We start from the raw sequence: 27,257 nt of genomic DNA, 5'->3' as shown, positions 1-27,257 counted from the left end.
AAGATTTTATTTATTTATTTGACAGAGATAGCGAGAGCAGGAACACAAGCAGGGGGAGTGGGAGAGGGAGAAGCAGGCTTCCTGCCAAGCAGGGAGCCTGATGTGGGACTTGATCCCAGGACTCTGGGATCATGACCTGAGCCGAAGGCAGACGCTTAACTTCTGAGCCACCCAGGCGCCCCTGTAGAGTACATTTTAATGAGGCTGCTTTTTTGAATTGCATTGATGCTGAGCCATTGTAAAAAGCATTGGAGATAAATTGTGGAATTGTAGAGAAGTAGAAAAATGGAAATCTCACAATAACAGCTTGACAAAATTTGTGTTAAACTATGTAGATGACTATAACTGGTGTAGGGGGGAGTAAAAGTGGTTTCCTTCATAACCAGTCTTTAAAAATTCTTGTTACAGGAATATTTATGCTGACACTATCTCAGTCATTTCCATTTCCAGCATTTACTGAGTTACTATTATATTTGCAGTTGTCAACAAATGTTCTTAGTTATTTTATGTATTTTCTACTTGCTTTTTGAAAAATTCTCATTTTAATTATGGAGGAACTCTTTTTTTCACCTTCTCGATTTTTTTTTTTTTTTAATTGAAGTATAGTTGACACTGTTTTAGGTGTAACAACGTAAGGATTTGACAGGTCTGTATGTTCTGCTATGCTCATCACAAGTGTAGCTACCATCTATCACCATACAGTGCTATTACAATGCCATTTACTGTATTCCTTATGCTGTACCTTTCATCCCTGTGACTTACTCATTCCGTAACTGGAAGCCTGTACCTCTCCCCCTTCAGTCATTTTGCTCCCCTACCCCAGCTCCCCTCTGGCAACTACCAGTGTGAAGAACTATGTCTTTCTGTGTATCTTAGCTAGATAGACAAAACATGAAGTGCCCATTAGGCGTATGTGGAATATTGGCAAGATATATGCACATTAAAATTTATATGTTTATAGGATAAAAGGAGCAAAATAATGGGTTAAGCCATGTGAAATTGCTGGTATTTGACTACTTTTGCCTTTCCAACGGGCGGTTACATACAATTAAACAAAAAGACCAGTAGTGGGCTATTGATTTCTAATATTGGCAGAGCTGAATACCATTTTTTTTTTAAAACATGTTTAAAATTATGTTTTTGGAGCTGATGGGAACCACAGCAGTTATTTAATACTCAAGGTTTTGCCTTAGCATAAACTGATGTATTACAAAGAGAGACAATACAGAATCCTTATGGATCACAACAGTAAATATTATAATGATTTTTTTGACATTTGCTCTATTACAGTCCTCCTGTCAGGCGCCAGAGAGGAAGAAGGGATCGTCTGTCTCGACATAATTCCATTAGTCAAGATGAAAACTATCACCATCTCCCTTACGCACAGCAGCAAGCAATAGAGGAACCTCGAGCCTTCCACCCTCCGAATGTATCTCCCCGTCTGTTACACCCTGCTGCTCATCCACCCCAGCAAAATGCAGTAATGGTTGACATACATGATCAGGTATAGTAACAGAATGTCCAGAAAATATACAGTGCTAAAAATTGTGGCAGTTGATTGAGGTTGTTTGTTTTTTTGTTGTAAATTTCTTTTAATTTTACCTAAAAGGAAACAATTTTCCCTAAACTGAAGCTGTTTTAGATAAGTTCATTCTTCTTAAATTCTACGCAGCTTAGAAGAAAGTTGAACTTTAAAAAATTAGGAGCAAGGTTATAAGCTCAGAATGGTTCCATGTATTGGTTGGAAATCACTGATAACAAGATTAATAGGAGGTACCAGACAGCTGGTTTGAATACACATTTCTATTTTCCTCTCCCAGTTTCTTCTGGATAATTCAGTAGGCAAGACAATTGGGTGCTTTGCTGATAGGTTTCCATGGGTCTCCAAAGGGATGACAGGTAGAAGGCTTCATTTCCCTTTGTTCTTGCTAGGAACTGAGGGACTAGTCAAGAAGAAGAGGGCTTGTCAGTCTCCAGAGCCTGAGAGTAAAGACCAAAATTATTTGGATTTCTATGGAGTTTCTGAAGTCAAAAAAGCCGCAAATCTAGATATATCTAATAAAGTTGCTGAATCTTAAAAATAAGGAAAAGTCTTTAAAGTTTGTAGACAGGAGAAATTAACAAAGGAGAGAAACTCAACTACCATTCATTTTTTCAACTGCACTAGATGATAAGAAACAATGAAAACACTGTATATTGACAATTGAAAGAAAATATGATCTCCCCCAGGCACCATCTTCTGTCAGATGTGTTCTACCCTATGTTAATCAAACACTTCATTTTTTTTTTTTTTTAAGATTTATTTATTTATTTATTTGAGAGAGAGAATGAGAGAGAGAGCACATGAGAGGGGGGAGGGTCAGAGGGAGAAGCAGACTCCCTGCCGAGCAGGGAGCCCGATGCGGGACTCGATCCAGGGACTCCAGGATCATGACCTGAGCCGAAGGGAGTCGCTTAACCAACTGAGCCACCCAGGCGACCGTTAATCAAACACTTTAAAAAATTGATCACACAGTAAGAAGTTCTAAAAAGAAAAATTTTTCTAGACCACATTCTTTGTGGGCATAATCTGATAAAACTATAAATCATAAGTTTAAAAATGATTTTAAAAATGACACCGAGGGGTGCCTGGGTGGCTTAATCATTGGGCATCTGCCTTTGGCTCAGGTCATGATCCCAGGGTCCTGGGATCGAGCCCCACATTGGGCTCCCTGCTCAGAGGGAAGCCTGCTTCTCCCTCTCCCACTCCCCCTGCTTGTCTTCCCTCTCTCGCTGTGTCTCTTTCTGTCAAATAAATAAATAAAATCTTTAAAAACTAAAAATAAAAATGACACTGAAATATTTGAGGCAAGATTATAATTAAGGAAAATTAAAGGAAAAATCCTCAAAGTCGGTGAGATATGCCTAAAGCTGTTTTCTGAGAAAATTTTATAAACCATCACTATTTATTTTAAAAATTGAAAATAAATGAACTAATTGCCTGAGTAATTAGGGGAAAAAATTACAGAGTAAACCAAAAGGAATTGAGAAGAATAAATTACCAGGAAACACAATTAGAATTAACAATACAGAAATCTTTTTTTTTTTTAAGTAGCACAAAACCCAATTCTGTTGCTTTGAAAAATTGATAAGACTAACCAGCACCCTGTGAGCTTGGTTAAGGTGTAAAGAAAAAATATATAAAGGAAGTAGGACTGATTAAAAAAAAGACGTATATCCATACACATAGGAAACATTCAAAGAATTTTCTTCAATTGTAAAATGAAAACACCTGTTTCATAAGGGACGTTGGGAGAATTAAGAGTTAATCTATTTTGAGCACTTAAACTAGTACAAGTGGTAAGCACTCTATTATTTTGTTATTAGCTATTATAATGAAATTCTGTGTATAACTCTGGGGGGACAGGAAGAAAATGTGAAGTTCCAAAAATTGACCCAATAATAATAGAAAAATTTGAATTACCACATAAGTGTAAAAGCTACTTAGAGATTTACCATTGAAGAGGCACAGTGATTAGATGGCTTCACAGATGATTTTTCCAACCTATAAGAAACTCTCATGTAATAATATACAAATGATTTCAGGCTTTTCTTAAGACCAATTTTCTAATTATTTTATGAAGCTCATGTAATTTTAATATCAAAAGTAAATAAAAGTGAAGTAGTAATCCCCAAAGAACAATAGAAGAAGTCTTTCAAATACAAAGGAAGATTTTCTAAGTAGATGTTTAGAAATACAATCTAGCAGCATATCAAAAAGAATAATAACCTATGAATAAATAAGGTTTATTCCAAATAAGAGGATAGCTTAATATGAAAATATTCATATTACATCAACAAATAATAGAAAATGATCATTTTATCAGAAGATGTTGAAGTCAGTTAAAATTTAATAAAAACTCTAATAAGGTAGAACAAAATGGAAATTACTTAAATATAATAAGTAAAATTAACGGCAAGTATCCTAATTGGCCAGAGATGAATCAGCAACTAGAGATGTTTGCTCTGTCCACTTTTATTTAATGTTATATTAGAAGTTCTACCAAATGGAATAAGATAATGTAGTTATAGGTATAAAACACTGAAAGGAATAATTATATTTTTCTCCTCACTGTATAATTGTAGAAGAAAACACAAGAAACTCTAGTTTAAGGGGCACCTGGGTGGCTCAGTCGGTTAAGCGGCTGCCTTCGGCTCAAGTCATGATCCCAGGGTCCTGGGATCGAGCCCCACGTCGGGCTCCCTGCTCGGTGGAGAGTCTGCTTCTCCCTCTCCCTCTGCCTGCCTCTCTGCCTACTTGTGCTCTCTCTCTCTCTCTCAAATAAATAAATAAAATCTTTAAAAAAAAAAAAAAGAAAGAAACTCTAGTTTAAAAGAATTTGTTATGGTGCCCAAATGCAGATTAAATGTGTAGACATCTGTAACTTACATTGATCACTTGATGAATAGATACAATATGGTATATCCATACAGTGAAATAATTCACTAAAAAGTGTAGCAGCGAAGTATTAATTCATGCTATACTACATGGATTAACCTTGAAAACATGCTAAGTAAAGAAAGCCAGTCACAGAAGGCCACATTTATAGGAAATGTCTAGAATTAGATAAATCCATAGAAATGGAAATGAATTGTTGCCAGTATTGTTATGGAGGATAAGCCAGGACAGAAGGCAAGGAAAAGAGTTTAAGAATACAAGCACAAATAACACCATCAGTATTTGCAGATGAAATGATCATATGCATAGAAAAGCCCAAAGCATCTTAGGTAAGCTATTAGAATTAAGAATTAAACAGATTGATCAGTTACAAAAACCTATCAACAATCAGTTGTATTTTTCTATACCAGAATCGAACATAATAAACAGTTTTTTTAAAGATATATTTACACTAAACAACCCAGATTTTTTCAACCGATAAGCTGTGGTGATGAGGGTGAGGAGGGGAGATGGAAGTGGCAGTTGAAACTTAGAGATCTTCCAATTAATTGCAGTATGTAAACTATTTTTGGATTCTGAATGAAAATTTGATACTGATGATGCAATTGGAATTTTGAACAGAATATTATTTTTAAAGATCTTTTTCTTAAGGGAGATTGATAATGCTATTGTGGTTAAGTGTTTGTGTCTTCCAGAAATACGTACTAAAATATTAAAGGATTGGGGGGCGCCTGGGTGGCTCAGTCGTTAAGCGTCTGCCTTTGGCTCAGGTCATGATCCCAGGGTCCTGGGATCGAGCCCCGCATCGGGCTCCCTGTTCAGCGGGGAGTCTGCTTCTCCCTCTCCCTCTCCCCCTGCTTGTGTTCCCTCTTTCACTGTGTCTCTCTCTGTCAAATAAATAAATAAAAATCTTTAAAAAAAAAAAAAAATTAAAGGATGAGTTCCTGGGATTTGCTTCAACAAAATACAGGAAAGGGAGAAGTTGATGGAAATGAATTGGCTGTGGTTTAATGGTTTTGGAGGCTACGTGATGCATATGGGGGCTCATTATACTAATGTTGAGCATGTTTGAAATTCTCTGTAATATTCAAATAAAAACGTATCATTGAAAAAATCAAAATAATATAAGGAAGTTATGAAGCAATCTTAATAAAAGAAATTCAGGATTTCTTTTTTTTTAAGATTTATTTATTTGACAGACAGCAAGAGAGGGAACAGGAACAGGTGGAATGGGAGAGGGAGAAGCAGACTCCCTGCTGAGCAGGGAGCCTGATGTGGGGCTTGATCCCAGGACTCTGGGATCATGACCTGAGCCAAAGGCAGACACTTAACAACTGAGCCACCCAGGCGCCCAAGAAGTTCAAGATTTCTATGTAGAAGATTATAAAACTTTGTTACGGCAGTTTAAAGAAAACCTGTCTAAATACTGAAGGTTTGGCTTATAAGCCTTTTTGTAAAAACTGCCCGTTGTCAAAACTGACATTCGGAATATGTAGAAATAGCATAATCTCAAGTAAATTTCCAGGAAGTTTTTGGTGTAATTTGAAAAGCTGATTCTGTCATTTCTATGGCATTTTATAAAGGACCTGGAATTATCTTAGAGTGGGGGAAAGCAGGCTACTGCTGGCTGTTTTTGTAGTTTTTTGGAATGCAACTATGTTTGTTTATTTATCATCTATGGATGCCTTATGCAGAGATCAAGATGCCCACAAGCCTAAAATACTTTCTGGCTCTTTAAGAAATAGTTGGCTGACTGGCACTGTGGTCTAGTCAGTAAGACCAAGTGGTTCTCAGAGTATGTCCTAGATCATCTGGCCAGCAGCAGCAGCATCACCTATACATTTGTTAGAAATGCAGGTTCTCAGACTATACACTAGACTTACTGAATCAGAAACTCTGGGTGTGGGACCCAGCAACCTGTTCTAATGCAGGTGATTCTAATGCCAGAATAATTAAATGGGCTAATGAAATAGAACATAAAGCCCAGAGATAAACCCACATATTTATGAATACTTTAATGATAAATGGCTTCAAATGAGTTGGAAGAAGACAGAATTTTTAATAAATGATGCTGGGACAATTGGAAACATGAAACTGGATCCTTTATCTCATACCATTCACAAAAATCAGTTCCAGATATATTAAAGATGTAAATGTTAATGGCAAAACTATAAGCTTTTAAGAAAGTAACGTAGCAATAGCTTCATGACCTTAGACTAGGGAAGGCTTTCTTAAGTAAGACATGGGAAAAGCACTAACCATACAGAGAACTGTTGATAAATTAAACTTAAAGAATTGTGTTCATTGTCAGAAATAGACTTAAACATATGTTTGTCACTTAATTTTTCGCAAAGGTGCTTTAAGGAATTCAAGGAGGGAAAGGAAGGTCTTTTAGTAATGGTATGGTGACAGTTGGATATCCATGCACATAAGCTGGAACCCTGACTCCTACTTGATATCATACACAAAATAAAGTTGGGTTCTAGATCTAAATGTGAAAGGTAAAAGATACTGTTTTCATAAGGTTGGCAAAGATTTCTTAAACAGGATATATAAATAGCCACTTATTGGAACACCAGCATAGTAGATTTCATTAAAATAAAAAATTTCTGCTCATCCAGAGAGAGTATTTTAAAAGTGAAAAAAGCAAGCCACTCCCTGGAAAAAAGTATTAGCAGTATTATTTCAGGGAAAAGACTGAACGGGAACAGAAAAAGAAATTCAGTAAACATTTCCATGAAAATCAGATTATGAGTGCCTGTGAACATCATTTTTGAAGGTTCTTTATCACTAAAGCAAAAAGACAAAGTAAATGTGTTGAATCTTAGCAGATAGAGTTGTACACGTACATAGGAAAAATGTTTTAAAAATATAGAATGAAGTTGGGTAAGATTGTTAGATTCAAGATACGTAAATAAAACTAGCACTAACCAATTTGATATGGAGAAAAATAACCTATTGACAATATAATAGAACCTACAAACTTACTAAAGAACTTTGAGGAATAAATTATATAAGAGTAATACAAGATCTTTATGAAGAAAAGTAATTTCTTGAAGGACAGTACTCTAGTATTGAACATGTGGCATAATATTCCAATGAAAAACCTTAATATAAAATTACGTGTCCTTTGTAAAGTAACGTAACCTTTAATATAGTTAGATTAATAAAAATCAAGACACCAGTGGGTTTTGAAAGGGGATAAAATTTGAGTTTATTTACGTAAGAATAAGCATGTGAAAATGGCCAAGAAATAAAATGAAAAAGTATGGCAATAAGAAGAATTTGTCTTCCTATATCCTAATTTCTAGTAAGATAACTAAAGCAGTGAGGAGCCCAGGTGGCTGAGTCATTAAGCGTCTGCCTTCGGCTCAGGTCATGATCCCAGGGTCCCCGGATCGAGCCTCCTGCTCAGCAGGAAGCCTGCTTCTCCCTCTCCCCCCCCCCGGCTTGTGTTCTCTCTCTTGCTGTGTCTCTCTCTCTCAAATAAATAAATAAAATCTTAAAAAAAGATAACTAAAACAGCACGAATTTGGCACAAAGTATAAGTAGGAAGTTATTGAGTGGGAAAAGGTGCTATTTCCGTTTAGAGGGGAAAAGGATGTCTTAATGGAACAAGTATTGCAAGAAAAAATTAGAACACTACTTCACACTCTAAGCAAAAATAGATTTTAGTTGGAGTATAAATTAAATATAAAAAATAAAAGTATTAGAAAATTCAGGAGCATATTTTTTTTCATTCATTAGGAGCATAAATTTTACAAGTACATCTACTTTGATTGGAGGTGCTGGGAAATGGGCCCTATTGTTACTGTTAGGATTGTGGCTTACTCAGCCTTTTGCGAAAATGTAAAATTCACCCTTCTACCCTGAATCCCTCTTAAATAAATGAAACTACTAGTATGTAAGGATATATATTCAATGATATTTTTTTTACAGTTGTGTTTGCATTAGTGAAGGAGTGAAAACAATTTGAATATCCCATTAGTATATTAGCGATAGGACTATGTTGAGTGTACTTGAAATATTTGGCTAGTATCAAAAAGAATGAATTGACTTTAACACCCTTGAAGAGATATCTACAATACTAATTGAAGAAAGTAATTTGCAAGGTAGTATCACTTATGTTAAGGGAAAAAAAAAAAACATGACAATTTGTGGGTAATCTGTATATATTCATATGCTCATGGAGAAAGATGTTGAAGAATCATATGTTATTAACATTGTTTGCCTCAGGTAGGATAGGAATCAGACTGGCCAAGAGAGAAGGAAATTATTTAACTTTCTTTATTCTACTTTACATTGTTTTACTGGTTGGATTTAAATTAAAAAAAAAATTTCCTGTTGGATGTGGCTAGGTATTAGAAGATACAGCTTTCATGTTTCCAAGTTTCTTCAGAAAAGTTTTCTCTATAAAGCAGACTAGAAGAGTTAATACAGCAGTTTATTATTCTGGACTTTTCAAGTCTTTTTGAGGGTCAAGTTGAGTCTCAGTTCTGTGGGTTTCATACACTTTTCTTGAAACAGATGTCCTATACAATGACAAAGAATATTCTGGTTGAAACTATTGGAGAAGTACATTGTGAAACTCTGTGCAGATGAGCGGGGAATCAATAATGGCCCAGATTTTAATTTCTGATAGTTGATTTTTTATTCAAACAGCTGAAGTTCTAAGGTTCTGTTTTTCTTTCCTAATAGCTCCATCAGGGCACTGTCCCTGTTTCTTACACAGTAACAACAGTGGCACCACATGGGATCCCACTCTGCACAGGCCAGCACATCCCTGCTTGCAGTACACAACAGGTCCCAGGATGCTCTGTGGTTTTCAGTGGACAGCACCTCCCTGTCTGTAGTGTGCCTCCTCCAGTAAGTCTGCAGTCCCCTTAGAAGGGCTGAGTGTGTTCTGTAAGCAAACAGAATTGAAGAGTGCTCTTTGTAAAAACACTTTTCATTTTCAAGTGAAAAAAGGCCATTTTATTGCAACAGCAATCTCAAAGCATACTTGTAAGAGTTTAATAAAATTAACTTTAAAACTTGGTATATTTTCAAATTAAATTATACATATTTGAATATCCTGAAGACAAAGCATGTATCAACACTGTTTATAATTAAACCTTGATAAAGGCTGGGTTTAAGGTACTAACATAGGATATTGAACTAGTTAGTAAGTTAGTCTCACAGGCTTTAGTGATCAACAATAATAGTCTAAGCACTTACTGGATTTTAGCAGGCACTTTGAGTGCTTGGTCTTACTTATTTCTTACTGTAGGAAGCCTGTGGTGAAAGTGGTATCCCCATTTTCTAGATGATGAAATTGAAAATGACTTGCTTAATGTCACAGAGATAATTAGTATGAGAGAGCAGTGATTCACACCCACTTCTTTCTGACTCTTAAGCTTACGTTTTATCCTTTAATCCACCAACCCCCAGTCCAACCTCCTTATTTCACAAATGAGGTCGCTGAAATCCAGAGAATTTAAATGACTTGTCTAAGGTCTTCAAAGTAAAGCACTTTGCTGAAACTAAATATAATCCTAATATCCTTATTTGAATGTGAGATTAAAAGGAACACACAAATACCAACAGTAGTTTAATGTATTCATTTATCCCAACCTTGGTTTCTCAATAATGGATTATGGAATCAGTGTGCTGAATTAGCAGACTAAAATATTGAGAGACAAAACATAAAAGGCACTTAGTGAGTTGGGCTCTTAATAAATATCAAAATCTATAAAATTTTTGTAAGATTGAAAAGGAGAGGTTCTTGGAAGGGAAAGCAGTAATATCCGCTTCTTCAGTCAAGTAGAAGGAGCTTCCTCTTCTATGCAGCACTTTTCACCCCATTTCATAGGTGTCAAAAAGCTGAAGAGGAAGTTAGGTGTTTTGACTGATGTGTCAGAACTATATAAAATGCAGAATAATTACTAGTTACCAGTATTTTACTGATAGATGCAAAAATACACTACTATTTCATTGTTAATGTAGGTCATTAAGACACTTTGGTATGATTTTGAGCGGGATATGGCAATGACATTTCAATCTCAGTGATAGATTTTTTTAAAAATTATTATTACTAGTTATATATTGAAACATTAAACAACAAATAACGATTTCTTTTACAGATGCTTCAAGCATGTTCAGTTCAGCACTTACCAGTACCATATGCTGCGTTCCCACCCCTTATTTCTAGTGACCCATTTCTTTTACATCCTCCTCACCTTTCTCCCCATCATCCTCCTCATTTGCCACCACCAGGCCAGTTTGTCCCTTTCCAAACACAGCAATCACGATCGGTAGGTATCTACTCTTATGTCTTTAATTTTCAGAGAATGTGTAGACCTAAGAGACAGATTAATTTAGTACATGTAATTTGTTACCATTTAAAAACTATAATTTAGGCATTCTTCTGGTTCTTAAAAGAATTAGGGAATTCACAGACATACAAATTAATATAAACATCTTTACCTAAAATTATCTTGGTTGCTTAAATTTTTCTAGTTCTTTTGTATAATTTAAATTTGTTCCTTCATATCTGCAATCTTTCAGGAAGTAAGTCTGAAGAAAAATTCAGTTCTGTTTTTTCCTTTTATGTATTTCTGAAATCATGGAAAATGAAAGTATTATAAAATTGTTTATACTTGCTATAATAATTACATTCATTTAGGCAAGTAAAGTAAATTTCTGAGCCTCAGTTGTTTTTTTCTTTGTTTTCTGGGTTTTTTTGAAGTCCTGTTTTTCTACTATATTCTGATGAAAAGATGAGATCATCTATTAACATAGTTAATTCTGTCTTGGGACTGGAATTTAGCTGAGAGTCATATTGGGGTTAGAGGAGGTATAAACACTGTAGAAGTGGAAGGGAGGGCACAGGAAGGAGGCCCAGATGTTTTTTGGACAGGCCAAGTTAAACAGCTGAACTGTCATTCAGGAAGAACAGGTAAGAGAACGTATGGAATGGTTAAGGGAGAAGATTTCCATCCTGTGAAAGGAACTTGACCATGTATTCTAGCAGAACCAAACCATCCTTTACTAAGGATTTATACACCATGCTGGGTTTCAGGTAGAGATGAACTTAACACGGATACTCTTCTGACAACTATAGAAGCCAATTAGGACAGAAGTTTGGCTAATCCAAAAAGTTATAACTACTTCTACAAGAAAATCTTCTATTAGAATCAGGGCAGGATTGATGCCAGGATGTTCCTTAGCTTCCAGTACCTGAGAATTCAAGGTTAAAACAAAATTTTGCTATCACTTATGTTTGAGTTTGGAATCCTTTAAAAGGTCCAGTCACATAGCCAAATCAGAACTTAGGTTCACTTGTGTTGTCATAGTGTCAGCAGTTGGGATTTCTCTCAAGCATATATAAGCTCCCAAACTAAAGTGAAATTTTGTTTGAATAGTGAACAGTGTGTTGATATTGTCTAACTTCAGGAGGAAGTCAGACTAACTTTGAAGAATACATGTTCCTAAGAGAAACGGATACCCAAAAATATGTACATAAATGTTCATAGCAGCATTATTCCTAACAGCAAAAAGCGGAAAGAGTTCAGATGTCCATCAACTGATGCAGTGAATCATTTTTCAACTATAAAAAGGAATGAAATACTGATACATAAACTACAAGATGGATGAGCTTTGAAAACATTATGCTAAGTGATAGAAGCCAGATACAAATGACACATACTTATGAAATGTCCTAAATAGGCAAATTTGTAGAAATGGAAGGTAGATTGGCGATTGTCCAGGGCTTGGGCAGGACTGGAAAAATGGGGTAGTGGACTGCTAATGGGCACGGGTTGGAGGAGGGGGGCTCTGGAATTAAATAGTGGTGATGTTCACACAGGTCCTGTGTGAACTACTAAAATCTACTGAATTGTATCCTTTTGCAGGGTGATTTTTTTATAGTATGTGAATTATATCTCAGTAAAACTATTGTCAAGAAGAAACATGCTGTGTGCTTTGCTTTTGTACATTGTCTCAGTGTTCATAGTATGCTTTTGAAGTAGGCAATGAACCTGTGAGTCCTCTAGATAATACTGAGGTTCATATTAAGTTATTTATATAAAAGTCACGTGGCTGATTAGTGACAACAGCAAATCTGTCTAATGCCGAAGCTCATAAGCTTTCTAATATAGCATCATGCCTGCTCTATCTTATCCCATTTAGCCCTGGTTCTGATTTATAAATATACACCTGCTCAATTTCATATACTAAAAATTAAATGTCTGAAAAAATTTTATGAGGTCAGTGTATCATGACTAAAAAGCAATTTTAACTTCATATACTTTCAGTCTCCTTTTTAAGAGAAATTTCAAATAGTAAAATGTTATCTTTGAATGGATAGCGGAAATGTTTTAATGACCTGTTTCAGAGATTTTCTTACTGAAATCCAATTAAAGATATAGGAAGATTTTACTATAGTCTGTATGTTCACATGTATAAATTTAGATTGGTGTAAACATCAAGAAATACATGACCTTAAAGGTGTTTTTGGAGGGGGGGTTAATTTTTATTCTAAAACATAGTCTAAACACTGGTAGTATATTAATATATTAGTTTGCTTTTTTCCTCCCTCAGCCTCTGCAAAGGATAGAAAACGAAGTGGAACTCTTAGGAGAGCATCTTCCAGTAGGAGGTTTTACTTACCCTCCATCAGCCCATCCCCCAACATTACCTCCATCAGCTCCTTTGCAGTTCTTAACCCATGATCCTTTGCATCAGGAGGTGTCCTTCGGAGTAGTAAGTTTTCATTCATGGTTATTAATCTATTACTTGCTCTGATAACTTACTTGTTTTGAGTTGTTTCTATGTAACTCTACATATTTAGAATTTTAAATGTATTCTTGAAAGCATTTGGTTGGAAAATTGTATTTAAAAATACACCTAAGTGTGCCTGGGTGGCTCAGTTGTTAAGTGTCTGCCTTTGGCTCAGGTCATGGTCCCAGGGTCCTGGGGTCGAGCCCCACATCGGGCTCCCTGCTCGGCAGGAAGTCTGCTTTTCCCTCTCCCTCTCCCCTTGCTTGTGTTCCCTCTCTCTCTGTGTCTGTCTCTGTCAAATAAATAAATAAAATCTTTAAAATAAATAAATAAAAATACACCTAAGTGTATTTTCTTTTTTTAAAAATTTTATTTATTTCTAGAGAGAAAGCCGGGGGCGGGGGTGGCGGCGGCGGCGGTGCGAGCAGAGGGAGAGGGACAAGTAGACTCCACGCTAAGCTCGGAGCCTGATGTGGAACTTGATCCCTGAAATCATGACCCCAGCCGAGATCCAAGAGTCAGATGCCAAGCTGCCTGAGCCACCCAGGTGCCCCAACCACTAAAAAATACAACTAAGTGTATTTTTTAAACTAGTTGTTGTATTTATGCTTTTAATAAATACCAAATGTTACTTAAATAGGAATTTTGTAGGTTTTTTAGGAAGAGAGACCATTCGACAGAATAAACAGTTACAAAAGTAGAATGATCTTAAAATTGTTTTAACATTTTTCTCCTACAGCCTTATCCTCCATTTATGCCTCGGAGGCTCACAGGACGTAGTAGATATCGATCCCAGCAGCCAATACCACCTCCCCCTTATCATCCCAGCTTACTACCATATGTATTGTAAGTTCTGTTTTTCTCATTTTAGTGAATTCTGAATTTTGATACCCTTGACATTCTCTTTCTTTTATGAATATCTTGTATGTGACATATGATTTAGGGTGTGTTAGAGATTTGTTTTTATTTAATGTTAAGGGGTGGAGATGGGGAACTATGTAAGGGTGAAATAAAGAGAAGAGCCAAGAACAAGGGAGAAGTGGGAGAGGAAGAAATTTGTGAGCCAGAAAATAGGTCAAAAGGTTAAAAAATAAATCAAAAGGTAGAAAAGTTTACAATTTTTGCCTCTCTTACAGCTGTGATCACTAGCCACCTTTGAATATCCAGCTTTTTTTTTTTTTTTTAATATTTTATTATTTGAGAGAGAGCGAGAGAGTGCGCACATGCACGCAGCAGGGAGGGGCAAAGAGCGAGGGAGAAGCAGACTCCCCGCCGAGCAGGGAGCCCGACGTGAGGCTTGATCCCAGAACCCTGGGATCATGACCTGAGCCACCCAGGTGCCCCGAATATCCAGCTTTTGATGTTGCTGCTTTCCCAAGGAAAGAGGGACAGAGAAGTCATTTCTGTGCCTTAGAAATACTGTTAGGATTAAGTTTGTAACAAATGCCCAAGGGTTACACATGATAGTTTTGAATTTCTCTCATTTAATGAGTTCAGAAGTAGGCAGTTCAGGGATTGTTAGCCCCATAATTAAGGAATGGTTCTACCATGTTCAAAATTTTATGGCTTTCTCTACATGATTGAAGTTGGCTCCTTGGGTTCTAGCCGTTATATCTACACTCAAACTAGCAAAAATGAAAATGGATCTCTCTGCCTACCTGCCTCCTCTCAAGGATACTTTCATAGAAGTTGCATGTATTACTCCTGCCTACTTCCCACTGGCCAGAATTCAGTCTCAAAAATCTGTAATTACCTTCTAAGAAGACTAGGAAATGTCTTTATACAGAGGGCCATGTTCCTATACCACACTATTTTGATAATTTTAGCTGTATTCTAAGTCTTAAAATCAGATGGTATCAGAACTTGGTTCTTAAGATTATTTAAAGTCTTACATGATCCATGTAAAGTTTAAAATCAGCAGATTGGTTTCTACTAAAATAGAGTTTGCTGGGATTTTAGTAGGGGTTGCATGAAATTTATAGATCAGTTTTGGAAGAGAATTGATATCTTCTAGTCTGCTTAACAGTATATTTCTCTATTTATTAATTTTTAAAAAATTTTTCCTGGTAGTATTTTTAGTTTTTAATTATATAGGTCTTGCATGTGTTTTGTTAAATTAATCCCTGATGGGGCGCCTGGGTGGCTCAGTTGGTTAGGCGACTGCCTTTGGCTCAGGTCATGATCCTGGAGTCCTGGGATCGAGTCCCGCATCGGGCTCCCTGCTCGGCAGGGAGTCTGCTTCTCCCTCTGACCCTCCCCCCCTCTCATGTGCTCTCTCTCTCTCTCAAATAAATAAAATAAATAAAATCTTAAAAAAAAAAAAAATCCCTGATGTTTCATTTTTTTATGCTATTGTGAATTGTATTTTTTTAATGTCAGTTTTTATCTATAGTAAAGTCCTTTTCTTTAAAGAGTTGCCACTGATTAACACTGACCATTCTTTATTCTTTTAGCATTAACCTTATTCTTCCCAAACTGTTCTTTGAAGTAATGTACCAGTGTATCAATGCTAGTGTTGGTTGTTTTCACTGCAGATCAATGCTCCCAGTGCCACCTGCAGTGGGCCCAACTTTCAGCTTTGAATTGGACGTGGAAGATGGAGAAGTAGAAAATTATGAGGTTAGTCGGTGAACTATGAGTTTGTTTGGGTAGTGTTATATGCGTAAGAAGTATTGTTTTACTCATTCACTCATTCACTTAATTAAACATGCATTTGATAAATCCTTTGTATGTTTCACAATACAAATATATTAAAAAAGTGGTCAGTAATCCTTAGGATATTTCTACATGTACCATATAGCTATGATAACAAGATAGGCTTGGTGCTGTATTAGAATTACATACAGTTATAATGAGAAAACAGTGAATTGTGTTTGGGTGTTCTGAAAAGATTGTGTTTGAGCTGGTTCCTAAAGGATGGAAAAGCTGCTTCATGCATGAGATTGAGATAGGGAAGGCTGGATATTCTTGAGGCATGATATACAGTTGGTGGCTTTAAGTGAAAGGGAGAAAATAGAGATTTGATTGAAAATCTCAACTGGCTGTTGTTGAGTATGTGTGCCCTGCTAGAGACATAATTTTGACTATTGTGGGAGGAAAGAGCTGCTAAATGTTTTGGTTCTCATGGCATCAGACTCTACAAAACTCTATTAGTAGCAAGAAGGAATAGATGGGAATGGTTAGACGTTAGTGGAAGGAAAACTTATTTAATAGGTTGAGCAAATTATAGAACCATGCGATTCTGAACTATGGGAACTGTAAATATAAAAGAGTAGATCTTGAGAGACTTTTTTCTTTTTTATTCTTAAAATTCTTAAATATGGTTTAAGTTGAGAGACTTAATACTAGAATCAGGTATTCATTGCTGAATGGTTTGTGGTAGTGTCGGGTGTGCATAGGGGGCTTGCAAAAGAAGATACTCTGCGAAAAAGATTGCAATAGTTCATGAAGAAGGCAGAATGAAAGAAGACAGCAAGTCAAGTAGCTTATATTTTATATATTTATATAATATATTATTTGAGGTTAGGAATGGGAGGTGCAGTTCAGGGGTTGGAAGGTAACTTTGTATTGTTGAATGTGAGTGACGATATGACTTTTTTTGTGACTTTTTTTTATACTGCTAGTTACCTTTCTCACCCCAGCCTTACTCAGGCTCTATTTATACAGTGTGAATAGAACCTAGGGACAGAGAAGAGAAGCTTAACACACATAATCTTAAAGCACCTTTGGTTTTATTTTAACACATGTGGAAGAGATCAGGCCAAATACTATACTCTATAGTTTTCAAAATGGTATTACATCATTTTCCCTCTACCTATATAATCACACCACACTGCCCTTTGGATTCCAGTTCCAGATTTCTAGAGTGAGAAAGGGGCTGTAATAATTCCCTGGTTTTGTTTCTACACTTGCATGACTTTAATTTCATGCAAAGGAGTTGGTTATTCTTTAGGTATTCTGTACTAAAATTAAGTCATAAGTAATGTTGCTGAAGAGGACAGCTCTTCTTAAATAGATTATTTACCCATCAATGGAAAAAACAGTGATACCATCCCAACATAGGAAAAATATTTTGGGACGCCTGAGTGGCTTAGTCTGTTAAGTGGCTACCTTCGGCTCAGGTCTGGGATCGAGTCCCACATCGGGCTCCTTGCTCGGTGGTGGGCCTCCTTCTCTCTCTGCCTGCCATTACCCCTGCTTGTGCGTGCTCTTTCTCTCTTTCTCTCTCTCTCACACAAATAATAAAATCTTTAAAAAAAGGAGAGAAAGAAAAATATTTTTTATTTGGCATTGGAATACCTTTCTAAACTGTACTTTGGGTTAAGTATGTTTGATCTTTTGCAGCCATACTTTAATCCAGTCAAGACTCTTGCTTTTCTGGTTTTGAATCTATCCTCTGCGTTCTTTTTTTTTTTTTTTTATCCTCTGCATTCTTTCCCAAGTGCCTTTATTACCCTTGTCCTTCTGCCTAAGAACTTTCCCCCTCCTCTACATTTGGAAATATAACCGTCTTTTAAGACCTAGCTAAAAATACTACCTCTGTGAAAGACATTTATAGTCCATTCCCAGATCTCAACGATTCCCTCCCTCCTTTTTGTGTAAAGTTCTTATAAAACTATGCATATTAATCATGTCCTGACTTTAGTTTATCTTGTTGCTAGATCATATAAATTCATTGAAGCCTTGATTATCATTATAGTCTCCATCCAGTAAGGACTTAATGAACATACTTTACTGAATATAATTGTTACAAGTTGTTTTTAATGACCACAGTGTCCTATAGTATATATAATAGAGGTATAAAAGATTTACATCAGCTATATCCTAAATTTTATCTGCTAATTGTAATTGGCATCAATTAAACAAGTTACCATTTACCATTTTAGAGGGACTTAGAAGTGTGCATGGTAAAGGGGAGCAATTTATTTAGATGACCCAATTCTCCAAATAAGCTGTACCAAAAACAACATTGTGGGGTCATCATATTAAGACACAACTATCATATCATTAATTATTGAGGTTTTGGGAAATTGATTCTGTTTCTGTCATTGTCCATCATCATTTCATTATTAGCCATTCTCTTAACCCCGCAGCTGCCTAAAAAACCAGGGGAAAGCAGCATATGAAGGGCTGCCAGATTGTAGGATAAAGCAAATGAGTAATTAGAGCCATTGAAAACTGGGAGAAAGGAGGTACTGGCATAAAATCAATAAGCATAATAACAGCATAATGGAAGCATAACGGTCTTAAAATCCATGATTTCTTAGTGATAACTTCAAAAAATAAGTAACTCACTGGTCTTTTCCTGCATTTTCTATTTAAATTATGCTACTGAGTACAGTTTGATAAGGGACAGTGGCTCAGTATAGTAATATTTCATCTAATAAAGTGATAGAATATTACCATTTTGCCATCTTTAATGGACTAATGGACCTAAGTAGTGTTCCATTAGTGGCTGCTAACATAACAGGTAGACATGATGAGCCTTATGGAAATAGTCAAAGCTACCAATTTATAGGAAGTACAAGGGACAAGAAAACACAAGTCTCAGGGTAGGTAGGTTCGGTCAGCAAACTTCAGACTGGGAATTTATACAAGCAAGCCATTGACCTGATTTGTTTAACAGATATGAGTAAAAAAAGATACTAGAGACATACCAAGCAGTGGTAATATATGGGTTTATTTGGATCCTGATTTGAACAAACTACTTTTTAAAAATATTTTTATTTATTTGTCAGAGAGAGAGAGGCAGGCAGAGGGAGAAGCAGGCTCCCTACTGAGCAAGGAGCCCCATGCGGGACTCGATCCCAGGACCCCGAGATCATGACCTGAGTCAAAGACAGGTGCTTAACCGACTGAACCACCTAGGCGTCCCTCCAGCCTAGACTTTATTAATGATAAACTCTGGCCTAGTCTTCTCAGTCCAGACCCAAATAATTAACTCCTTTGAGAGATGCATGGGTGGCTCAGTCGGTTAAGCATCTGCCTTTGGCTCAGGTCATAATCCCAGGGTTCTGGGATCGAGTCCTGCATGGGGCTCCTTGCTCAGTGGGGAGCCTGCTTTTCCCTCTCCCTCTGTACTTTCCCTACTTGTGCGCTTGCTGTTTCTCTCTCACTCTCTGACAAAAAAATAAATCTTAAAAAAAAAAGTTTTTGAAAATAATTGAAACAATCAGAGGCATTTGACATTTAAGGAATTGTTAATTTTTTAGGTGTGATGATGTTATTGTGGTTATATTCTTTTAAAACGTCTTTTATTTTTTAGAAGGGTGGTTCTCAACTTGGGGACAGTTTTATTTCCCAGAGGCGATTTAGCAACATCTAGAGACATTGTTGGCTGTTACAACTGGGGGTAGGGGGTTATTGGCATCTAGCAGCTAGAGGCCAGGGATGCTGCTAAACATCCTACAGTGTATAAGGACAGCCCTCCCACAGTAAAATTTTGTCCAGCCCCAAATGTCAGACGTGCTGAGGTAGACAGATTGTTTTAAAGATACACACAGAACTATTTTACCAATTAAATATAATGTTTTAGCTTTGTTTCAAAATAATCTGGGGTTTTAGGAGTGGATAGTACTCGATGAAATTAGTCATGAATTGTTGAGCCTGGGTTATAGGCATGTGGAAATTCATTATACTGTTTTTCTAGTATTGTATATATTTAAAATTTTCCATAATAAAGGTTGAGTTTTTCTTTTGTTTGTTTGCTTTTAGGGGTTTTTTGATTATTGAAATAGAAAATTTAAAGAGAGGGACACCTGGGTAGCTCAGTCGGTTGAGCATCTGCCTTCAGCTAAGGTCATGATCCCATGGTCCTGGGATCGAGTCCCGCATCGAGCTCTTTGCTCAGTGGGGGGCCTGTTTCTCCCCCTGCCTGTGCGCGCTCTCTCTCTCACAAATGAATAAAATCCTTAAAAAAAAAAAATTTAGGGGCGCCTGGGTGGCTCAGTCGTTAAGTGTCTGCCTTAGCTCAGGTCATGGTCCCAGGGTCCTGGAATCGAGCCCCACATCTGTCTCCCTGCTCATTGGGAAACCTGTTTCTCCCTCTCACACTCCTCCTGCTTGTGTTCCCTCTCTCACTGTATCTCTGTCAAATAAAATCTTTAAAAAAAAAAAAATTTAAAGAGAGATGAAAATTGTCTCCTTTTTCCCTCTCTAGGCCCTGTTAAACCTGGCAGAGCGACTGGGAGAGGCTAAGCCTCGAGGACTGACTAAAGCAGATATCGAACAGCTTCCTTCTTATCGGTTCAATCCTAACAACCACCAGTCAGAACAGACTTTGTAAGTATATCTTTCCTACATCACTCTGAAATTTCTTTTTCTGCCTTTATAAAGTAAAGCTTGAGAGTCAAGGGTAACTTGATAAAGATAAGTAGTCTCTATTGCATACTCCAGGCCTGTGCTGTTTGGTAAGATAGCCACTAGTTATGTGGGGCTGTTTAAATTAAATAAAAAGTTAAGTTTCTTTATTACACTCACTAATGATGCTGTGTTAGATGTACAACATTTCTATCTCAGAAAGTTCTGTTTGACAGTCCTGTTCTGGATTTTTAGGTTGCCTAGAAATTTTATGGTTTCTATTTCAAACTTTAGAATATTTTATGTAAGATTGAAGAGTCTCGTACATGTACAGGTTGAGGTTTTTACCCAAATATTCTGCTTATTATGGTATCTTCAGTAACAGCTTTACTGAGACCTAATTCACATGTAAAGTGTACAATTCAGTGGTTTTTAGTATATTCAGAGAGTTTTGCAACCATCTTCAAATTGAAATGTATACCATTTCTTCACCCCAAAAAGAAATACCTTGCCCACTAGCAGCCATTTCCCATTTTCCCCCAACCCTATCTAGTCCAGTATAGCCTCCCACTAATTTACTTTTTTATCTCTGTAGATTTGCCTGTCCTGTACATTTCACATTAATGAAATCATACAATATATGCTCTTTTATGTATGGCTTCTTTAACTTAGCATAATGTATTCAAGGTCCATCATGTTGCTTCTATCAGTACTTCTTCCTTTTTATGGCCAAATAATATTCCGTTGTATGGATAACCAAATATTGCTTATCCCTTCCTCAGTTGGTGGACATTTAGGTTGTTTCCATGTTTTGACTAGTAGTAGTAATAATATCGTGAACATTTGTGTACAGAATTTTTCTGGGTATATATGTTTTCATTTCTCTTGGGTGTCTAATAGATCATATGGTAGCTTTGTTTAACCTTTTTTTTTTAAGTTTTTATTTATTCATTTATTTAAATAGTCTCTACATCCAGCATGGGGGCTCGAACTTACAACCCTGAGGTCAAGAATTACATGCTCTTCTGACTGAGCCAGCCAGGTGCCCCAACTTTGTTTAACCTTTTGAGAACTTCCAGTTTTTTCCAAAGTGGATACACCATTTTACATTCCCACCAGCAATATGTAAAGTTTCTCTACATCCTCTCCAGTGCTGCTTATTATTTCTTTTGATTCTAGCTGTCCTAGTGGGAGTGAGGTTGTATCTTATTAAGGTTTTATCTCCATTTCCCAGATGGCTAATGATGTTGAGCTATTTTACTGTACTTATTGGCCACCTGTATCTTCTTTGGAGAAATGTCTGTTAATATCCTTTGTCCATTTTTAAATTGGGTTGTCTTTTTATTATTGAGTTGTAGAGGTTATTTATATGTCACACATACAAGTGGTTCCCTTATGAGATACGATTTTCAAAAACACCTCCCATTTTGTAAGTTGTCTTTGCACTTTCTTGCTGGTGTCTTTTGAAGCACAATTTTTTTTTTTATGTTCAATTTATCTACTTTTTTTGTTTCTTGTGCTTTTGGTGTCATTTCTGCTAAACCATTGCTTATTCCAAGGTCATGAAGATTTACCCCTATGTTTTCTTCTAGGAGCTTAATAGTTTTTAACTCTTAATTTAGGCCATTGTTCCACTTTTCAGTTAATTTTCATATATCATGTGAGATAGGGGTCCAACTTCATTCTTTTGTATATAGAGGTCTGATTGTTTCAATACCATTTTGTTGAATATTAATAGTGTCTTCAGTATTAAGACAGCTTGGATGTTTAACCAGTGTTCTTTTTTTTTTTTTTTTTTTTTAAAGATTTTATTTATTTGACAGAGACAGAGAGGGAACACAAGCAGGCGGAGTGGGAGAGGGAGAAGCAGGCTTCCCGCTGAGCAGGGAGCCCGATGTGGGGCTCGATCCCAGGACCCCGGGATCATGACCTGAGCTGAAGGCAGATGCTTAACAACTGAGCCACCCAGGCGCCCCTAACCAGTGTTCTTGATGATCTCTCAGTAAAGCAAAGCACTCTAAATGTCTTAATATCATGATTTTTTTCAGGATATTGATAGATTATTTTGTCATAAACTTTAAATGACAGTTTGAAAAGTGAGATGGTAAATGGTTTTATCTAGGCTTCATTAGTCATAAAGCAGACAACCACTTGGATTTATGGTTAAATGATCTTTTTTGCTTTTTTTAGGTGTGTAGTATGCATGTGTGATTTTGAGTCAAGGCAGCTACTTAGAGTTTTACCCTGTAACCACGAGTTCCATGCCAAGTGTGTCGACAAATGGCTTAAGGTAAAGTGATGGCATCAGTGAAGAGAGTAACACTGAATTTTCTTTGTTATTGACCATAGTTTTATGTAAAATAAGTCCATTGTTTGGTGGAGGATGGGTAAGGAGACAAAATATTCAGTGATTTCTGCAAATGAAGATAAAAGGCCAGTAAAAATTAACTAGAGTCATCATTGTGGGAGTGATTGTGCAAAACTTGAAAATGGGTTATCTGTCCTTTCTAGTGGTATATAGGGATGAGACCTGAACTTGCTGGGCCAGTTTCCTGTGAGAGTTTAGAAGGGGACCTCACTGGACCTCCTTTGTCAGAGATTTACATGGGAAATGAACCACTAGGGCTTTTATTTAATTCTGATCATTTTCTCTTTTGTAGATATGAAATACCCAAAGGACACAAATTCTATATTTTATAATAGAATAAAAATATGCAGTAAAATAATTTAAAAATAGTCAACTTTATTATTTTTTTAAGAGTAGTCTGATTAGGAAATAGTACCACTGGGTTGGAAGGTCACAATTTGGTGAGGAAGAAAGAGGAGTTAAAATAGAATCAGTCCTCTGTGTGAGCACAGAGTAAGGGTGCCCAGTTTAGCTCAAGCCGAATCCTGAAGGCAGAGAGTCTTAACTTTTTAGAAGATAGTATTATATATGCACAGCCCTGCGGTGTAGGAACAGACACTGATCAGAAAACAGCAGATTGCATATGGCTGATTAGCAAGAGTGGCAAGAGAAGAGATGTTCAAAGATTCGGCCAGTGACTGGCTTATTGTGAAGTCACATTGCGTGTGAGGGAGTGTGGACTTGATCCTGGAAATGATGCAGAAGGCTGTGACTGAGATTGTGTTTTATCAAGATGACTGACCACCGTTTGGAGAATGGAAAAGGAGAGATTTCTGAGATGGAGTGGTGATGTTCTGGGCTAGACAGAGAAGGAATACTGGCAACTGGATGAAAAGAAGAGGACTGATTTGAGAGCTATTATAATGTACGGATGGGAGTATTTGATGAATAAAGTGTTCAGAAAGTAAGAGAGCAGGTGATACTTGGTTTTTTGGCTTTGGCAGCTCAGAAAATGGTGCCATTTGTTGAGAGGTCATTTTAAGCTAGTTATTAAATCTGTCTAAACTGGTGATAGGTAATCTTGTCTATATGTTGAAACAGACCTATAAAAAAAAATCATTCATCAGCAGCTAAGTCTTTGAGTTTGTGGTGTATTTTTTAAAAAGAGAGATTAAATGATTGCTTTGTACTTCTTTAAAGGAATAAAGAATGTAAAAACTATATGAGAAGTAAAAATAGCTCATTGCTTTTCACATGTTACATTGTGTAAATCACAGTTCAGACAAGTTTTCTCTTTTGTGTTTTAGGCAAATCGTACTTGCCCAATCTGCCGAGCTGATGCTTCAGAAGTGCATCGGGATTCAGAATGACTAACCTAAGAGCACAAATTTAGTTTGGGTGTTCCTCATCACATGTATATACGAACTATCCATTGAACTTAATCTGTGTGGCTTCCAGCCCTCCCTTTACCAAAAGGGTCAATGGACCTTTCTTTGCACTGTGTGACTTAATCAACTATAAAAGCTTACAATTAGTCTTCACAATTATGGGATTGTTATACTAACCGTGTGATTGGAACTCCAAAGACTTTTTCTTTAGCTTAATTTTGTGTGTGCACTAACATTCCCTGGTTTTTGTGTGATCATTCCGAGTGTTGCTGCAAGATTACAGTGGACGTGATCTTTTAGCATGTGCTTTTATAAAAAGTGGTAGCTCCAGATGATATAGCAATCTACCTTATATAGAGCCTTCAGAAACTGTGAGTGGAAATGAATGCAGCGTATGACTGTTGGTGATAAATGTATCTGTGTGTGGGAGAGAGTGTGCGCAACTACTTGTGTGAGGGCATGGTAGCTAATGTGTGTATGAGATCCTATATACCAGCATGTACCAAGAATGTGTGTGTAGTTTTAATTATGCTGCAATGTATAATCTGGTGTGTTATTTAAACAGCACTAGTACTGTACACTGGTTTTTTCCCTTGTGTTTGCTGTTGCACACTGATTGCTAAGGGTGCATCAATGATAAGCATTGAATACTCCATCCCTTCCCTCCCAGTGAATGGAATGAGAAAAGCCTTCTTCCTTTGCTTCAGGCAGCTGTCACCTTCTCTTCGTTGGTGGTCCCAAGTGGGTCACTTAAGAAAAAAAGTGTAACAGATTTCTCACTCCATGAACCGGATTTTTTGATTCTGTTGTGGGAAAAAAAAAATTTTTTTTTTTTAATCTCCAACTTGCTGTTTCCAAAAAGAAGGTGCAATATCATACATCATCAGTTAGCAATATTAGCATTTCAATCAGTGATTTGAATGTTGATACTTTCTTGTTTTTTCCTTTACATTTCCAGTAAGCTTCTTAGAGGAAGTACCTGTGATTTTTTTTTTTTTTAATGTTTAGGATTGTAGTCTATTCTGAATATATTTGAGTAATATATTTCTAAGAATATCGCTGGTCCCATGAAGTCTCACCTCCTTTACTTCCACCAGAACAAAATCTGTTAGCTAATTCAGCTTGACTTCTGATACGTTCTTTGTTAAGCTCTCATAGGCAACTAAATTGTTTTAAGAAACTGTATTTCTGTTTGTATCGATTCACCTGCCAACCTCCAATTCTGAAAGTTGTCTAGTTCTTCCCTCAGTAAATGTGCTTCTCATGGAAACCCTCATTTCCAGGATGGATCAAGTGCTGTGACAGCTCGAATTCTTAGACCTGATGTGCTTCGATGTTTTATTGCTTTTTAAAAAAATTTTTGTTTGAATGAGAAAAATTTAATATAACAGGTCCAGAATACTTGCAGTATAAATGAAGATTTGATTTTTGTATAAAAAATAATGCTGTAAAACAGGAATTGACCTTCATTTAGTTGATCTGAAATAATACATAGCTCTGTGGGGGTTTTTTATAGGTCCATTGAGCATCATTTAGATTGTTTAAAGTCATTTTTCCAGCAATGTTTTGATTCCTCCCTCGTTCTTTTATTGTCTTCAACATTGTCTGTCTCTTCCTGCAGTTGAGGTCATTGCTTTGTTTGCAGTAGCGCAAGCTGCATAATCCCAGTCAGGACTGTGATGACTTGCTGCCAGCCTCACTCAGCTTTCAGTTGGCTCTGTGTCAGTTTTCTACTCAGTGTTAACTACTTGTTACTGCCATGCTACTTGCCTTCCCTTGAAGTCTATAAGCTCATCCCAGCTTAGAGTTCAGTAAAGTCAATTCTCACAGAAGCACAATTTTGCCCTTTTCCAGACACTGTTGCCTCTTTCTAGTCAGACAAATAGGATTTTGCACACTTTCTGTTTGCCCCTGTATTTGTCAGTGCATCAGAAATACATCTCAACAGTGCTAAGGTGCACATGTTACTTTTCAATCATTAGGACGTTCCCCACCTGTTCTGATGAATAAAAAGCGTGTTGAAGACCAAAATTATTGGCATAGGCATAATAATCAGCTACATTATGAATCACGTATAGTTTGATCTTTATTTTTTTTAATTATAAAAAATCATGTTTAAAATGGCAGAAGCCCATCTTATACATAGACTCTTTTATATAGCTGCAAAAAATTTATATCTGTACAGATCTAACATAACACTACTACACTCAGTATTCATTTTATTGAAGCATGCAAGTAAAGCACTTTTTCTAATTTATATAGATACCTAATTAACAAGGCACATTGTACTAATGACTAGGAAAAAATAGCTCTTTCTTCCCTCCCTCTTACGATGAATTCTTGTCATAATATCCCTTTTCCACCAAATTTTCGAGAGGCAGTTGGCAATTTAGGAGGCAGCAGGGTCTATTTTGGTAAAATCCTGAAGTAATGTTGCACTCTTGTGACTGATCTCTCTTTGGGAATGTCTTTCTTTGCATGGGGCCCTTAGAGATGTGTACAGATTTGCTTATTAAGTGGTTAGTGTGTATTAGGAGCATACATTGCATGTGTTCTGAACCAGCTCAGACTAGCCACTGTGAGCAACTTCATGGCTAGCAAAAGAAAGAATAGTTGATTCATGCCCACCTGTTGTCACCTTGAGCGATGCACCAGATAGCAGGCAGATGTTGGTTTGTTGCCTTCTTCCTCTTTTCTCCTAAACAATATTGGCTTTACCATCTTAACTCTGCTGTGGGGTTTCATTTTGTGTTGTTTTGCATGAATTATCATTTTTGAATTATTTTAGCGTGCTCCCCCCCCCCCCAATAGAACAACAACAAAAAACAAGTCAAGGCCTCCAGGTATCAAGATCTCATTAGGATTTTCTGTCCTGAATTTTTTTGAGCAAAATCTGGAAAATGTGAAAGCATATTTAGATTTTATACACTCTCTGAAATGTGATTTATTAAGATTCTTAAATCTGGGCCTCTTACAGTATTTTGAATGAGATCTACCAACTCAAAGAGAATATTTTTCACAGATA

The 27,257-nt window shown here is 36.6% G+C and overlaps 1 protein-coding gene across 2 annotated transcripts in view; it reads left to right on the top strand.

Moving 5' to 3' along the window:
- Nucleotides 1–27,037, top strand: part of RNF38 (ring finger protein 38) — a 47,772-nt gene extending 20,735 nt beyond the window's left edge. For both annotated transcript variants that reach the window (XM_021691194.2, XM_021691195.2), the window contains 9 exons: nt 1,291–1,504; nt 9,137–9,304; nt 10,561–10,731; nt 13,019–13,180; nt 13,938–14,044; nt 15,733–15,817; nt 20,358–20,479; nt 22,688–22,787; nt 24,152–27,037. In XM_021691194.2, the coding sequence (XP_021546869.1) occupies nt 1,291–1,504; nt 9,137–9,304; nt 10,561–10,731; nt 13,019–13,180; nt 13,938–14,044; nt 15,733–15,817; nt 20,358–20,479; nt 22,688–22,787; nt 24,152–24,214 (1,192 nt within the window). In that variant the 3' untranslated portion in view covers nt 24,215–27,037. The remainder of the gene's footprint in view (nt 1–1,290; nt 1,505–9,136; nt 9,305–10,560; nt 10,732–13,018; nt 13,181–13,937; nt 14,045–15,732; nt 15,818–20,357; nt 20,480–22,687; nt 22,788–24,151) is intronic.
- The last annotated feature ends 220 nt before the right edge of the window (nt 27,038–27,257 follow it).

The sequence above is a fragment of the Neomonachus schauinslandi genome, chromosome 13 (genome assembly GCF_002201575.2).
Source record: "Neomonachus schauinslandi chromosome 13, ASM220157v2, whole genome shotgun sequence".
Classification (NCBI taxonomy): domain Eukaryota; kingdom Metazoa; phylum Chordata; class Mammalia; order Carnivora; family Phocidae; genus Neomonachus; species Neomonachus schauinslandi.
This window is presented reverse-complemented; position numbering and strand designations above follow the sequence as displayed.